Raw genomic sequence first — 17,415 nt, forward strand, 5'->3', positions numbered from 1 at the left:
TTTTTTAAACTGAAGCTTTTTTAAACTGAAGAACTCCTTGTCATATAGGATTAACTGCTTAAACTACAAGAAGGATTCAGAAGATCCATTAGCTTGCTTTAAAAATAAAACCTCAATTAAATCCTAAGAACTACCAGAGTTGGGAATAGTCTTCTTTGAAATCCTGTAAATGCAAAGCCTCTTTAAAGCAGCTGCGTCTCTTTTCAGAGTCCCATCTGAGACTGAAATAAGACATAGCTACTTGCACGAACTGAGCATTAAATGGGTGCCTTAAATCCTGAAAATTCAAAAATCTGAGTTGGTGCTTCCAATTTAGGGGTGTTGCTATTGCTATTTATCTGTCCATTTTCCTATCTTTACTAACATTCTACCAAGGTGTACATTTATCTTTCACTACTTATTTGACAACTATCTTTTTACTCTCTATAAGTTATGTTACGTTATGTTATGTTATGCTATGCTATGTTACACATTATATAACATCTTCCATCTTCATTTTGCAACATTCTTTTTATATAAGATTTTTCACATCCAATCATTCTTTTCGGACATTCCCTTATATAATTTACACATACACCTGTGGCATTTTGCAACATAACTCTTTGCATTGTGTTCCAAGAAGCTTCCACACTCTTTTATGTCTGTTTTCCATTTATTTATTCCATTCGTTGTCTTCTTTTGTATACAGGAGTCATACTTTCTCTTCCTATGGTTTTTCCCCCTGCACATTTTTTCTCTATTTCTTCGTAGATTTATGTCCATTTTTTTTCTAAGATCTACTCTTGTAATTTCCAAAAACTGATTTATCCATACACCAAGCCTCTTATCCTCTTGTATCCACCACTAATTCCCTCGATCTTTCATTATAAACACCCAGAGCACTGCCATTTGTATGAACTAATAAATAAACCTATGATTAAACCATGTATCCTAAAACGATATTTTTTTTAAAGCAGATGCTCTCCATGATCATTCTCATTCGTAGCTCAATTACTTTTTTGTACTTTGTTGTCTTGTTCTCACTTACCCATTCATATCATATAACAATATATATATTTCTGGATCACATTAAATCAGAGCATGGCATATTTTTCTCCCCAAACGTATTATCAGCCTACACTAAAGTATAACATGCAATGACTAGCAATGGATAGATTTCTGCTTTCATGCACAGTTACGGAAAAAAAACCAAGATGACCCCAATTCATAGCCTTTTCATTCACGGTTAAATTTATATTTCCCTGCATGAATTGAATTCCAACCCAAAAGATAATGCAGCTTATTATATCCATACTTCCTTGCATGCACATCTTTTCTCTTAGTTTCACAGATGAACAACATGTACAGGTAGTCCTCAACTTACAACAGTTAGTTTGGTGACCATTTGAAGGTACAACGGCACTGAAAAAACTTGACTTATGACTGTTTTTCACACTTACAAACATCGCAGAATCCCCAAAGTCACATGATCAAAATTCAGATGCTTGGCAAGTGACTCATATTTATGACAGCCGCAGTGTCCCGGGGTTATGTGATCATCTTTTGCGACCTTCTGACAAGCAAAGTCAATGGGAAAGCCAGATTCACTTAACAACATTAACAAATGTCTCACTTAGCAACAGAAATTTTGGGTTCGATTGTGGTTGTAAGTCAAGGACTACCTGTATCTCCTTCTGACTGACTGTAATAATGAAATATTTCTCTCTTTTCCAGTTAATTTTACCCAGTCATTCTTTACTCACAATAGAAAGCAACAAACTGGCTAACTATAAACCTGAATGTGCTCTATAATCCACAGCTTCCTAAAAGTGTCTCCTTATTTTACTTTTAATGGTGTTCAATGTGCTTCTTTCAAATGTTTTTGACCATAATCTTAGAATCTTATAATTCATCATTGTGCTTCATGTTTTGTAAGTGCAAATTATATAAATAATGTTCTTGATTACTTACTTTGCAATGATGAGGTCCCTTTTCTGTTTTGCTACAATGTTCTCCCTGAAAATGGCCTTTAAAAAAGAGGGGAGGGAAAAAACAAGATTGGCTTGTTATTATTTTTAATTTTGTAATAACACATATAACTACCTGGCAATTGAAATTATATTATTTCCTTCAGGTATCAAACAGACATTGTCAAGTATTTGAAATATATCTGCTCCCTAACCCCAAACTGTCATTCAGTTCAAATCCTACACATTTCTTGAGTAATTATTTATATTGGTAAACCAGTTCTATTAAACTCAGTGTGACATTCGTTTCAAAATAATCCATATCCTTAGGATATCATTCTGCATAATATAGGGTCAATGGGTTCAAAATCATGCCCTTACCATTCTGTTTGATTGACTTCAGACCAATGAATTCATGTTCTTTAGCTTTTGGAAACACTGGGTGGCCATCTCTGAAATCAGAAGAAAACTTTACATTCAGCTTGTGCCTAGGATACAAAATGGATTTTATCCCCCACATCACTAAATGTGTTTAAGACTGGCGATGTTTCACCAAATTTTCATAAGAGAGAGATCCTGTCAGAAGGAATCTAGTGTCATGGGATGCCTAACAGATCTTAGGAACACAGGCGATTAATTGAAGGAAATAGGTCCATTAGAGAAGAGATTCAGGAGCAGGGGAACATGAGAAAGAGATTTGGAGTAACTCTGCCTTAATTACACATGGGGGAGAATTACTTTAATAGGCTTTCAAGAATCAGCTACATTACTCTACTAGGAGTAAAAATCTTTCCAGTAATTCAAGTAGTTGTTGTTTCTTAACCTTGCCAGCCTTACAGAGTTTTATCTGGTCACTTCCAAGTCTCAAGGCTAAACCATCAGAGGTTTAAAAATGTTTAGAACAACAGATTGAATTTTATCTAGTTCATATTTAAAATGTCATTAATTACTAGAAATATAATGTAAGCATCACTGATTTCCATGAGCAGACATTGATCAGAAATGTTGTTGTTGTTAGTTGCGAAGTCGTGTCCGACCCATCGCGACCCTATGGACAACGTTCCTCCAGGCCTTCCTGTCCTCTACCATCTTCTGGAGTCCATTAAGGCTCACGTCAGCTGCTTCAGTGACTCCATCCAGCCACCTCATTCTCTGTCGTCCCCTTCTTCTCTTGCCCTCAACCTTTCCCAGCATTAGGCTCTTCTCCAGTGAGTCCTTCTTTCTCATTAGGTGGCCAAAGTATTTGAGTTTTAGCTTCAGGATCTGTCTTTCTAAAGGACCTAAATAATTTTTTGATGATAAGCAAATTGGATCTTGTCTTGGATGGAAGACAATTAATCATATTCTATTATTTAGTGTAATAAATGATGCCAGCAGACTGTGGATTATTCAATAAATCATGGCTAAGCAAAGAGAGGACTCATTGGAAAAGACCCTGATGTTGGGGAAAATTGAAAGCAAAAGGAGAAGGGGATGGCAGAGGATGAGATGGTTCGATAGGGTCATCAACAAAGTGAACATGACTCAAAGGTGCTTTTTCAAAAGGCAACCAGACTATTTTTTTTTCTGAGGAAGACGTTTTGCTTCTCATGCAAAAGGCTTCTTCAGTTCAGTCAGAACTGAAGAAGCTTCTTGGATGAGGAGCAAAACAACTTCCTCAAGAAAAAAACAAAGTCCAGTTGCCTTTTGAAAAAACACTTTTGAGACAATCATTGAAAAATTTTTTATTAGTTTTTATAGGGTTAAAAAGGGGGATAAGGGGATGGGAATTTGGGATAGGGTACAGAAGAGATTGGGGGTGAGGGTTGGGTTTTCCCCCAATAACATTCAATATTTGGCAAACAGCATATTGTCTGGGTAAATATATGTAAATAAAAGTAATAAAGCTAATAATTAATAACAATGATAGGTATAATAGATTATCATAAACAATACTAAGTTTTCAATGTGTGGTATTTTTCTTACTCAAATAAATTCAAAATTGCATATCACATTCCTTTCTCTCTAACTCGCTTATCTAGCCACTGATAGAATTTATTCCAAGTTCTATAGTAAACTGAACGTTCTCTCTCTTTAATCTCGAAAGTTAATCTATCCATTTCTGCACAATCCAATATTTTCTTGATTAATACTTCTTCAGTCGGTAACTTTTCATTTTTACAATATTGGGACCTTTGAGACAATCAGGACCTGGATGACTGAGAAAATCTCCAGAGACATTTAGCAGTGAACATGAGTTTGGCCAGACTGTGAGAGACAGTGGAGGACAGCAGAGCCTGTCATGCAGTGTTCCACGGGGTTGCGAAGTGCCCAACAGGTCTTAGCAAATGAACAAACTTCACTTAGTATGATCTGTAAATCAGGCCATTGGTCACGTCCTGGAATAAAGGCAAAACTGAAATCAGCCCAACTGCACTGGTTAGCCTTGCAGCGAGTACCTTGTTGCTTTCAGGATCACATTTGGAAGAGCTATTTCCAACGCCCTCTTGGCTTCTTTCAAGGTCATTCCCTGGCTGCTGATCCCATTAATATAATGGATGACATCCAGAATGTGGAGTGTTCCCTCCGTGGCTGCAGCAGATTTGGGACTGATGTCACTGATATATAACACCTGATAAAGACTATCATGACCTCCTGCAAGGGAAATACCTGGGAAAAAAGGGAGAAGAATACAGTTGCAAAGGCAGAACTCAAAAACAAAAAGGGGAGCTCCCAAAGGCAGCATCATAAAATGTGGGATTACCTAGTTCTTCTTGAGAGCATATAAGGGTAATGTCAGGCAACAGATGAGGAAATATGGGGATCTTGGGTTGTTCCAGAACACGTCCAAGCACCAACACGACCATCTTCGGAGCAGCTCGGAGAAAACTGACTGCATCTGTGTGGGTCATGTTAGTAACATCTATCTCATTAACCTGCAGAGGTAAATGTCAGAGAGAGAGAGAGAGTGAGAGAGAGAGAGAGAGAGGGGTGGGTGGGTAGGTGGGAGGATGTCGGGCTTGCATACCTATTGACTCAAAGAAGTCAATAGATATTTGTAAACTATAAAAATGATTAACTAATAAAGAAGAAAACACAAATGAATAATGGAGAAAAAAAACCACCTGAAACTAAGCAGCATTCATCAAACAGTTCACAGTATTAAAGATACCTATTGTGTCTTTTAATACAAGGTTCTAATTATATAGAGAACTAGTTTTGTGCAGAGGTTACGGGACAGGCTAGAAACTGGGAAATCATGAATTCTGCCTGAGGCACGAAGCCAGCCTGGTGACCTTGGGCCAGACACTTTCTCTAAACCCCAGTAAGGAGGCAAGGGTTGATAGGATACTAGCTTAATAAACAATAATAATCACCACCATTAAAGCCATTGCAAAGAACCATTCAGATAGTTCTCAAACAGATGTGCACTTAAGAAAAAGGCTATCAAACAACAATTTGAGCTAGTGTTGTCCAAGATATTTGCATAATCCATATTTGCATAACCTAACAAGCTCTGGTAGCAGTTCAGATCCCACCTCTGTTCCCTCCAAATTCCTTTCTCTTGTACAGCTCATATTTTTTTTAGATTTGAAAATGGTCCTCACTTTGATTAGACGATCTCCAGGTCGCAACCGCCCATCGCTTTTGGCAGGATCTTGTACTACATCATGGATGTAACAGCCGGTATTGTCACTGCCTTTTGTCACTGTGAAGCCAAGGCTACCTTTCTCAGATTTAGTTAGAACTACATGGAGTTCCACTTCCTAAAGAGCAAGAGACTTTTATTATATACCAGAGTCAAAAGCACAATGGCACTGTACGCATCTAGCATCTAACGTGCATCTAGCAGAAAAACATAAAAGAGGGAGATAATATAGCTTAGTCAATATCTGCACAGGTGGTTTACATAAAATCTGTATATGGCTATAGGAAAAACAGCTTATGCATAGTTATTTTCTTCCAGACTGTTCAAAAATATAAAATGGAAAAGATAAATAAGATGGGAGGTTCAGATCCAAAAATATTTCTGGTGCTTATCTAAAGGCAGGTCTACAGGGAGATTCTAAATCTGACCAGAGTAGTAGAAAATATAGATGCAGGCAGAGTCAAAAACATCATTGATTTAAATCACCCTTCCCAAACTTTCTCTTAGGTGCATAATAGCTTTTTTCCTTGTGTTTTTTCAATAGAGTAAAGGTAATTTAACTTATACAAAAAAACACAAACTCCTTCCATTCAGTATCTATGGAGATTCTCAGTCATTCAGGTTACGGTTGTCCCAAAGGTGCTTTTTCAAAAGGCAACTAGACTTTGTTTTTCCTTGCAGACATTTCGCTTCTCATCCAAGAAGCTTCTTGGATGAGAAGCGAAACGTCTTTAAGGAAAAAGAATATCTAGTTGCCTTTTGAAAAAGCATCTTTGAGACTTCCATTTAGTAGTATATTAATAGCAAGAAAAAAAAATCCTATGGTTCTCTTCCTCCAGTAAGTAAAAATAAAACATGGGAAAATCAATGATGGGTGTCCTACATTGCACCTGGAAGCTACTCATGGATCTTCTATGTTGATTATGACCTTCCACATCAATACCAACTTGAAAGACCTACCATGTCCTTCAAGTTACTTCTGAGAGATATTCTACAGAATCTGCTGCTTCAGCATCACTGTGGGCTGTTGTTATGCCCTCCAGGCATCTCTCAGTCCACAAAGAGCAGTTTTTAAAATTAAAACTGAACGCATGCTTCATTTGTACTGTCAAAACAATTCCATTTTAAGGATCCTTGTGATACTTGTTGAAGATATTCAGTCCTCAATGACTTAAGGTGAATTATATAGGCCTGGTATTACACCAGAATGACTGATAGGGCTCCCGATGAGCGAGCGATTATGCCCCTGTGATAGCGCTGAGGTTGAAACTGTGGAGCATGTCTTTTTATACTGCCCTATGCATAACGCAGGCAGAACTAAATTACTGTCTCTCCTTCTGGTCCCAATGCTAGTAATTTGGTCTTATATTGTTTAGGGGATGACTCCTCATACTTCTCAGGTCTCTAAAAATTTTTAAGAGCTGTAACTATTAGAGGAGAATGTTGTAATTCCCCTCAGCCAAGGCTTCTGGTGTCCAATTGTCTATGATTTTACTTTTTCCATGTTTTTCTTTTGTTGTATTTGTACTTTGGTCTGTGACCGCAAACAAATAAATTGAGATGGACTGATAAGGCAGAATAATAAATAGCAGAGATGCAGTAGGCAACTATCTTTCTGGATGGATATCTTGATCCCATAATAAACATTTGTAGCTTAACCTATTGCTCGTGAACACTGACAGTCTTCATGCAGCACAGCGGTTTACTTTTAAGGAGTGACTTTATACCTTGCCATCTTTTCAAGACTCAAGTCAGCGAACAGACCTTCTCTGTTGTGCAACTTATCCACCCAGCAATTGGATCTGTCTGAACTAAGGAGTGATGCATAATTCAATACTATGCAATGAACTTTCAAGTAGGAGGTGGGAATTTCAGCTGGGCTTCCCCTGTCCTAGTCCACTTTACAAACCACACTGACTTTTAGCTTCGCTTTACCAGCATCATCACATAACTGTCTCCCTGACAGAACGGATTTTATTCATTTCTTTTTTTTCTACCTTTTAATATTTACTACTATTGTTTTGTTTCTGATATCCTTTTTCTTTTTTCCCCTTGTTTTTGTACACATTTAGAGCCTTCCATCTTCATACACAATCAGCAGCTTTCTGCAGGGAAGGGGAAAACAGTGCAAAGCGTACTTATTTGTAAGTATGCAAATCAGGAGGTTGGGGTACTTTCCCAGGGACCAATTCATCAGTGTGGTTGGAGACATCAAGCTTCAATTTTCTGCTTGAAAAAACAGATTTTCTTCGAATCAAAAAGATCTACGCCGACGTCTTTGCGGATTAAAGGTGAATGAAACTTTCTGTTTCCATCTTCAAAAATTTAGCTTCTGACCTTTCATTCTGTTCCCTTTTGTATCCATTCTATCAAGTTTCTCTTTGACTTTTGTCCATATAAAAGAGTTAAATGTTCTTATTACAAGGCTACAGAATTCTTTCCTCCCCTGTTTCAAATTACTACTGGCAAAAAGAAAGCTCATTAGGAATATCTCATTCATAGTGAAACCAGACTGATCTTAGAAACAAAGCAAGGTTGGCATGGTTAACAACTGGATGGAGAACTACCTGGGAATTTCATGGCCGTTGGCCAAACCAGTGTTTCTCAATCTTGGCCACTTTAAGATGTACGAATTTCAACTCCCAGACTCCTCTAGTCAGCTTCTTAGCAGTAGTTAAGTAACTTGTGTTTTGTCACATTGTGCAATTTACCCACACCCACACCCACAATCAACAATCAGAAAAAAAAGTAGGGAATTACTGGTTCATATTCATCTGCGTGTTTTTCAAGCTGGCTGAAAAATGGCGCCAGTCTGCCTTGTGGAGATGTAAAGTCAGAGAGAGAAGAGTTGAGTTTTTCCTCTGTAAAATTAAGTGCGATGGTTCTTTGGTTTGATATTGGTGACAATTCCATTAGCAGAGGTGATGGAGGGTTGCTACAAGACAAAAAAAAAAGGAGGGGAAGATTATTTCCAAAGTCACTGACAGGAGCTGATACAGTTGCCAGCTGCAGAGGTATGGGATGAATTGAATGTAGTAATTGTATTAAATTTTCAGCTTTGAAATAAGGCTTTCAGGACACTTCATCCCAGTTAACCCACCCCGATTACCTCTATATGGGAGAAAGAGGGCATAATTTTCCGCACAAGAGTGTGGTGAGAGCAATTGTCCATTCTATCTCTGATTATTTAGCCCAAAAACTTTTCTCTTAGCTCATTGCATTTGTATTATCAGAAATGAGCTGGAACAAAAGTGTATTAGACAATGGCTAGGAACATTTTTCTATTAACAATCATCCCTGCTGATGCAAAAATTCAATCAAAATTCACTATTTTGATAAATGGACAAAGAAGATGTCAGTAAACAGGGCTCAGAATCACACACCTGAACAAATGAAACACAAGCAAGACTATATGCTATAAAGTCAACCAATGTAACATGCCTGTTCTCCATGTCTTGCTTCCTAGATGATTCAAGAGGGGGGCAAAATGCTGTGTGGACTGCTTCCCTTTGCTTGCTGGATGTCTCATAAGGACTAGGTGCTTGAGCTGCTGACTTGCTTGGGGTCTGATACAAAGCAGAATTCCACTTTGGGCTGGCTGCATTTGTGATGATTTCCTCCCCTCCGCTCCCACTGCTGTCGCTGTAGCTGTCTCTCCGAGAAGGAGACCTGACCTTGTTCTGGTCAATGGCTTCGTTTTCATCAGAACTATCATCTTGTTCTCCATTAGGGGGCGGTAGGTTTCCTTTGACCACTTTGGGAAATATTTGTGGTGGGGAATGGATGGGTGTCTAGAATAAGCAGAAGAAAATAATTGTTTGACAAAAGGACAACACCCCGCCCCCAAAAAGGTCTTTACGACTCAGATTCAAAGTTATGATGTTCACACATTCCCCCTGCAGTCGAGTGATCACATTTTGGGCACTCGGCAACCAGCCTGCATTTATGTCCATTGATGGCATCCCACAGTCACATGATCACAATTTATGATATATATATTTTTTGCTGGACACCGGTGTTTGCGGACAATGGATTTGCTTACAACTGTGGAGTCACTTAACGACAATAGAGATTCACTTAATGACCACAGCAGAAAATGTTGTAAAAATCAGGAAAGCCACATTGCTAGATTTGTTCTGGCAACAGTTGCCTGTGCCTAGTAAGTGGGTACAGCCAGACTAAGCACAGGGTGACTTTGAGTATGATGCAGAAATATAAAATCAGCACCCACTCCTAACCTTTTGGGCTGGTTCCCTGGAGAGTTTTTTTCTGCGGACCAGAAAAAACAGACCATTGTTTCTCATGCTGCCTGCCTCCCGTGGATGGGTCTTCGCTTTTTTGCACGGCCCGGTTTCTGGCATGCCTCAGCCTGGTGCCGGTCCACAGACTGGGAGTTGGGGTCCCCTGATGTAAATGACTGCCATGACTTACTACTGTAATTCCAGGCTCAGTTATAGTTATTCAGTCAAGGACTGCTTGTAAAACTGAGAGATCTCTTGTTAAAAAGTTAATACCAAAAGGTCTCACAAAAGTGGGTTACAAAACAGGCCCTTGGGATGCCACCAAACATTGAAACATATATAACCCCTTTAATGCGTACAAAGTTATTTTAAAAACTACAGTACACATAAAAATGTGCAAAACAAGATTTTTAAAAAATTACAGCACACATAAAAGCCACATACAATTCTCAAAAATATGAAATTTTGTGAAACCCTAAGCCAGGAGTAGGCAACCTTGGCTCCTTTATGACTCGTGGACTTCAACTCCCAGAATTCCTGAGCTAGCATAGGGCTGAATTCTGGGAGTTGAAGTCCACAAGTCATAAAAGAGCCAAGGTTGCCTACCCCTGCCCTAAGTTATAGTTTGTTTACTTTATGACTAAACCCATTATTGATGGTAACCACCTATACAGCAGGAGATATTATCTCTTGTCTCTGATATCATATTAGCTAAAATATACTTTTGGGAATCGGCATGATGGCTCAGCGATTAAAGACCCGAGTTTGTCAGCTGCAAAGCTGACACCCTGGGTTCGAGACCCAAGCATTGCTTGGCAGGGTAAGCTCCAGCTCCTTGTCCCAGCTCCTGCCCCCTTAGCAGTTCAAAAGCATGCAAATGCGAGTAGATAAATAGTTATCACTTCAGTGGGAACAAGTTCTGTGCACCTTGGCGTATTAATCATGCTGGCCACGTGACTATGGAAATGTCTTCGGACAACGCTGGCCCCCTCGGCTAAGAAACAGAGATGAGCACTGCCCTCTAGAGTCAAACACGACTGGACAGGGGAAAACTTTACCTTTATACTTTTGGCTCAGCATGCAAAAGATTTGGAAATCTTTATGACAGCGGTTTCACAAAAAGCCTAGCATACTTTTTTAATTCTTACCAATAGCGTAGGATCAATCTCTGGTAAAATTCCAGGAAGTGGCCTGCAGAGGAGAAGGGTGACTTCAGGGGAAGTTCCTCTGAGAGCTGAGATGACTTCCTAAAGGACAAAATATTATTCGTAAGCTACATCTGGCACCAGCCTGCAACGAATAGGGTACCACTTAGAGAAGCGGGATACAATCTTTTTGCGCTGAAGGCCACGCTTGATCTGTGAGTGAACCAAAAATGCATGAAAGACTGATTCCAAGCCAAGATAGAATGTACTAACCTGCTGAGATAATCCTTTTAGAGAAGAACTATTGACTTTCAGGATGACATCTCCAACTTCAATCTGCCCGCTCTCTGCAGCTGGTTGTCCCGGAAAGAGCTTTTTCACCCTGACTATACTGGAACCCGGCTGTTCTGGGGAGACGCTATCTTCACGGCAGAAACTGAAGCCTAGGCCAGAACTGTTTTTCACGAGTTTCACCTCGAATGTATTGTCTAAAACACGAAATGAGCCATGTTACTTCACGTCAAAAGACGCTCACAGTTCACTTGTACACACTCACTCATCCTTTCTCTTGAATCTGATTAGCTAAGCTATTGTCTGTAACAATCAGAAAAATGAGCACTGTTTGATACGTGACCTAGGATGTTGTAACAATATGAAAACAGGACAATTTTAAAACTTTCATAAAAACTCAGAGAAAGAGATCCATCTGAAAATAATATTAGGATTCCAGAACAGATAAAAAATTCAGGAGCTAAGAAATAGTTTATAGATGTGCAGTGAAAAATTTAATGTATCGTTGTTTGAAGCATTGCTTATCTCTTTCTCCCAGTGGAGCAGGCTTAAGTAACACCATTCCAATACAAGCAATAATGTTTAAAATAACAAAGGCAAACATCTATTTAACCAATCTGAGGAAGGCAGGCTGGCAATACAATAGACAATCAAGTAATAATCTGGTTCTGCAATAATTTACTCTATGTGCAGGCATATGTTTAGTCACTGTTAAAAAAAACCCAAGACACCGAGGGTACCACAGTTAAACTTTCCTTGGGAGAGAATTTCATAATTGGGGCACTGCCACAGGAAAGGTCCAACTCTTGGCTGCAACTGCACAGATCCAACCTAGTTGTGAGAACATCAGAACTTCCAGAAACTGATTTCCAGGTTGAAAGCTAGGAGATCTTTTAAGTACTTGGTTGTTGAGTCATATGAGATTATATAAACTAATATCGATAATAATAATAATAATAATAATAATAATAATAATAATAATAATAATAATAATAATAATATAAAGTTGGAAGGGACCTTGGAGGTCATCTAGTCCAACCCCCTGCTCAGGCAGGAAACCCTATACCATTTCAGGCAAATGGCTGTCCAGTCTCTTCTTAAAAACCTCCAGTGTTGGAGCATTCACCACCTCTGGAGGCAGGTTGTTCCACTGATTAATTGTTCTGTCAGGAAGTTTCTCCTTAATTCTAGGTTGCTTCTCTCCTTGACTAGTTTCCATCCGTTGCTTCTTGTCCTCCTTTCAGGTGCTTTGGAGAATAGCTTGACTCCCTCTTCTTTGTGGCAGCCCCTGAGATATTGGAACACTGCTATCATGTCACCCCTCACCCTTCTCTTCATTAAACTACACATACCCAATTCCAGCAACCATTCCCTATATGTTTTAGCCTCCAGCCCCCTAATCATCTTGGTTGCTCTTCTCTGTACCCTTTCTAGAGTCTCGACATCTTTTTTACATCGTGGTGACCAAAACTGGATGCAGTATTCCAGGTGCGGCCCTACCAAGGCATTGTAAAGTGGTATTAGTACTTCACGTGATCTTGATTCTATCCGTCTGTTAATGCAGCCTAGCACTGTGTTGGCTTTTTTGGCAGCTGCAGCACACTGCTGGCTCATATTGAAGTGATTGTCTACTAAGACTCCGAGATCCCTCTCACAGTTACTACTATTGAGCAAGGTACCACCTATACTATACCTATGCATTTGATTTTTCCTGCCTAAATGTAGAACCTTACTTTTTTCACCATTGAATTTCATTTTGTTAGATAGTGCCCAGTGTTCGAGCCTGTCCAGATCCTTCTGTATCTTAAGCCTATCTTCTGGAATATTGGCTATTCCTGCCAGCTTGGTGTGGTCTGCAAATTTGATGAGTTCCCCATCTATCCCCTCATCCAAATCATTAATGAAGATATTGAAGAGCACTGGGCCCAGAACAGAGCCCTGGGGCACCCCACTACACACTTCCTTCCATGTAGTTGCGGTTCCATTGAGGACCACACGCTGAGTATGGCCTGTCAGCCAGCTACGAATCCATCTGGTGGTAATGTTATCTAACCCACATTTTTCTATCTTATCAAGTAGTAGGTTGTGATCTACTTTATCAAATGCCTTACTGAAGTCCAAGTAAATTATATCTACAGCGTTCCTCTGGTCCACTAATTTTGTCACTTGGTCAAAGAATGTAATAATATTTGTCTGGCATGATCTGTTTTGACAAACCCATGTTGACTTTTAGTGATGACTTTGTTTGCATCAAGGTGTTCGCTGATTTGTTGTTTGATTATCTTTTCCAGAATCTTCCCAGGTATTGAGGTCAGGCTGATAGGTCTGTAGTTTCCTGGATCTATTTTTTTCCCCTTTTTTGAAGATGGGAACTACATCAGCTCTCTTCCAGTCCTCTGATAGTTTCCCAGTGCTCCAGGATCTTTGAAAAATATAGTTCAGTGGTTCTGAGATCACGTCTGCCAGTTCCTTGAGAACCTTGGGGTGTAATCCATCTGGTCCTGGTGATTTGAACTCGTCTAGGCTGGACAGGTGCTCACTTACCATTTTCTTGCCTATCTTAACTTGCGTTTCTATTCTGTTTTTTATGGCACTGGTTTTTATGGCACTGGTTTTATGGCACTGGTTTTTATGGCACTGATACCTTAAAAAGAAACACAGTGAGACACAGGCAATTGACCTGTTTCCAGGATGTAGTTTCATTTAGCTGTCCCATTTAACAAAACAGGCGGCTATGTTTTGCAGCAATCACAGCTTCAAGTCCCTCTTCAAGGGTATTGATCCTTACCCAGAAGAATCCAGATGAGAGACTTTTAGAGCATGGATTGGTAAGACTAGCATATTGTTGCTGAGAGGATAGTAGCTGATGCACTTGCTGAAGGTGGGCAGAGGTCTCCCTTGCCCCTGAAACTACCTGTCCGTCTAATACAGATTGAAATCCACAAGTCCAGGATAAACCAGAGAGGGAAACAGCACTGTTGTCAGCAGGATGTTAAAATCTGCTTATTTGCACGGGTTTCTTAAATGAGGAATACTGTTAACTGTTATTGCATGCCAGTAGCTTTACTTTAAAAGCAGGGATGTCCAACCTTGCAAATTTAAGACTTGTGGACTTCCGTTCCCAGAATTTCCCAGCCAGTCTTAAAGTTGCCAAGGTTGGACATCCCTGCTTTAAAGCCTTAGGGCAGGGCTTTTCAACCAGTGGTACGGGTACCACCTGTGGTACACTGGCACCTGGCAGGTGGTACGTGACCATCCTAGAAAAGTGGTAGCGGGGGAGGGGAATGAGCTGAACCAGTGGTAGCACCGCACAAGCCTGAGCGAGAGATGGCTGGAGCTGCAGGGCTGTCAGCGCTCAGCGGAAGCACAAGGATCAGCGCCAGGCACCAGCTGGAGCTCAGCGCTGATCCTGGCGCTTCTGAGCCCAGAAGAAGTGCCAATCAGCTGGAATGTTGCAGCATCTCCAGGGTCTTGTGATTTACATTCAGATGCTTGGCAACTGATTCATGTTTATGACAGTCACAGTGTCCCAGGGTCACGTGAAGTGACCAAAATCTGCTGCAACCACCCAGCAGATGGGGGGCGGGGAATAAAAACCAAACACCCGCCACCCCACTCCTGCTGCCCATCCTCAAACGAAATGCTCACAACAATGAAAACCTCAGACAGGAGGAAGAGCACCTCCGGGCAGGCAGGCGTCTTGCACGGCTGTTGCTTGGGGGGCACAGTACTACCTGTACTTCAATACTTTTTTCCTCTTTTTTTGGTCATCAAATCTTTTATACCTTGCTAGGTGACTGGTGGTACTTGGATGTTGCCATATCCTAAAAGTGGTACAATGGGTGAAAAGGTTGAAAAGCCCTTCCTTAGTAGACTGGTGTTGTGCTGACAGAGAGGTCGTCTATTTTCTATCATCTAAGCATCCTGGATATAAAATCACAAACTCAAATTACAGGAATGCAGATTTGGGTTGAATGCTCCAATAATTACCTAACAAATGAGTTGATGGTAGAATCAGAAATGTTACTCTTGCTGACTAGAAAATTTAAGTCTCTGTATACAGATATGGCAGTAGGTTCAGGAAGACTGATGCATAGTGTCAAAATGACATAACGTATTCATGATTACTATTACAAAGGCAGAGCATTCTTTTTGTGGTCAAGGAAGAGAGAATGAAAAGCATGAATGTACCCATTTAATAGGGAAATAAAAGGGGAAGAAAAATTGATATGCAAACCAAAGAACTGTTTTTTCTAAAATGTAGACAAATAGAACAAAGACAGTTCTGTGTCTCCTGTACAGATTTTTAGTATTGTGCTCTTATTATCTGAAAGTCTAAAGAAGAGGCGTGGTGGCCTAGAAGTGAAACTGTCACCTCACAATCAGGAGGCTGTGAGTTCAATCCTAAGTAGCAGCAGACATTTCTCTCTTTGGGTGCAATGAGTTATTGTCTGCTGTGAACGCTGCATAGACATTAGGAAGGGCATCCGGCCAGTAAATGCTCAATTCCATTCAGTCACCCTGACTCTACCCTGATGCAAGGGATTACAGGGCTGTTAAAAGGAAAACAAATGTCTGATAGTCTAAAGATCTGGTGCATACCTAGTCTTCAGTTCTGATTTGTTTTTGTAAGTTTTATTCAATCTAACTGCAAATAGAGTTTGTATATCAGGCTAAGCCAGAATGAAAAAAAACCACATTATGACTTATTAGACTGTATGAGTCCAACCAAACCTTATGTTTCATCTTTCCTTTAAGGTCTCAGTTGTATTTAGAAAGAATCTCACCATCAGTGACAAAGTTGTATTCTCTGGCACCTGACGTCTTCTTCACAGGCTTCTCCAGGAGGACACTATGACTGGGTTTGTTTGGAGGTGTGCACTGTGATGCCGTGGGAGCTTGGACTCTGGCTGCTGGAAGCTGCCCCTTTTCTAGTACCAGTTGGACCTCCTGCAGAGGGAACCACAATTAGGTGGGGCTTTAATAATCAAACAGCTCTTAGCTGTGACGGCTAACCTACAGAATTAATTTAAGATGGATAAAGAGTGAGGACATTTGAGATTTCCTCTGTTTGCTCCATAATTCCACACAACAAGAAAACGTCCCATTGCAGCTAAGAAGTAATAAGAGTTTTACCGAATTTGTTTATCTCTCATTACAGGTAATCCTCAAATTACAATCACTTGCTTAGTGACTGCTGGAAGTTACAACAGCACTGAAAACAAGTGACTTATGACTGATTCCTCACACCAAAGACCATGGTAGCATCCTCATGGTCACATGATCAAAATATGGGTGGTTGGCAACAGGCGTGTATTTACGATAGTTGCAGTGTTCAGAGATCATGTGATCACTGCCGTCAATCTTCCCAGACAGCATCCAACAAGCAAAGTCGATGGTGAAAGTTAGATTTGCTTAATGACCATATGATTTGCTTAACAACTGCAGTAATTTGCTTATCAACCGTGGCAAAATGGTTGTAAAATCGAGCGCAACTCACTTAACAACCAACTTGCTTAGCAATGAAAATTCTGGTCCCAATTGTGGTCCTAAATCAAGGGTTACCTATATACAGTTCTAGAGACGACTAGCTAAAAACACCAAGATTGTACAAGGCTTCAGTCTGGTGGCTGATTCGATTGAATCACTCTTTGAATCAAACTGGTAAATCGGTTAGTCTCTCTGAATTATCAGAAAGGCTTTTTTGCTCATACACAGATTTTTTTTAAATAGAGTTACCTGTTCAAGGGGAACAAATAGAGTAAGCACTGCTGATGTGACTGAAGATAAGTTTCAATATGGTTTCTTATTCCTTCCTGGGATTATAATAATGTAAAGTACCCAAAATCAAAATGGCTGTTGTTTCCTACCTGGCCAGTGTTCCTCATGATTTCCACAGCTTGTTTATGTGTTGCTCCTTCCAATGTGGTCCCATTAACAGAAAGAACTCGGTCACCTAAAAGCCAACAAGAGATATTTGTAACAATAAAGAGAAGCAAACATAGGTCTGACACAATCGTTTATTTGATTCAATAGCCATTAATTTGAGCAAGACATTTATAGATCAAGAGTACTTCTCAACTCTCATAACTAAAGCTGGACTGCAAAAATCCAAATCACCACTAGATAGCAGCAAAGAAAGGCAGAAAACAGAAAACTTCACT

At 39.9% G+C, this 17,415-nt stretch overlaps 1 protein-coding gene across 1 annotated transcript in view; it reads right to left on the bottom strand.

Moving 5' to 3' along the window:
* PTPN13 (protein tyrosine phosphatase non-receptor type 13) overlaps positions 1–17,415 on the bottom strand; it is a gene marked incomplete at its 5' end in the record, with an annotated part of 127,323 nt that overhangs the window by 24,026 nt on the left and 85,882 nt on the right. The window contains 11 exons of the mRNA XM_083367558.1: positions 1,951–2,006; positions 2,328–2,398; positions 4,385–4,595; positions 4,690–4,861; positions 5,534–5,692; positions 8,335–8,509; positions 9,016–9,365; positions 10,964–11,062; positions 11,234–11,448; positions 16,039–16,201; positions 17,122–17,207. Coding sequence (XP_083223684.1) covers positions 1,951–2,006; positions 2,328–2,398; positions 4,385–4,595; positions 4,690–4,861; positions 5,534–5,692; positions 8,335–8,509; positions 9,016–9,365; positions 10,964–11,062; positions 11,234–11,448; positions 16,039–16,201; positions 17,122–17,207 — 1,757 coding nt within the window. The remainder of the gene's footprint in view (positions 1–1,950; positions 2,007–2,327; positions 2,399–4,384; positions 4,596–4,689; positions 4,862–5,533; positions 5,693–8,334; positions 8,510–9,015; positions 9,366–10,963; positions 11,063–11,233; positions 11,449–16,038; positions 16,202–17,121; positions 17,208–17,415) is intronic.

This window comes from Vipera ursinii (assembly GCF_947247035.1).
Source record: "Vipera ursinii genome assembly, chromosome: 7".
Taxonomy (NCBI): domain Eukaryota; kingdom Metazoa; phylum Chordata; class Lepidosauria; order Squamata; family Viperidae; genus Vipera; species Vipera ursinii.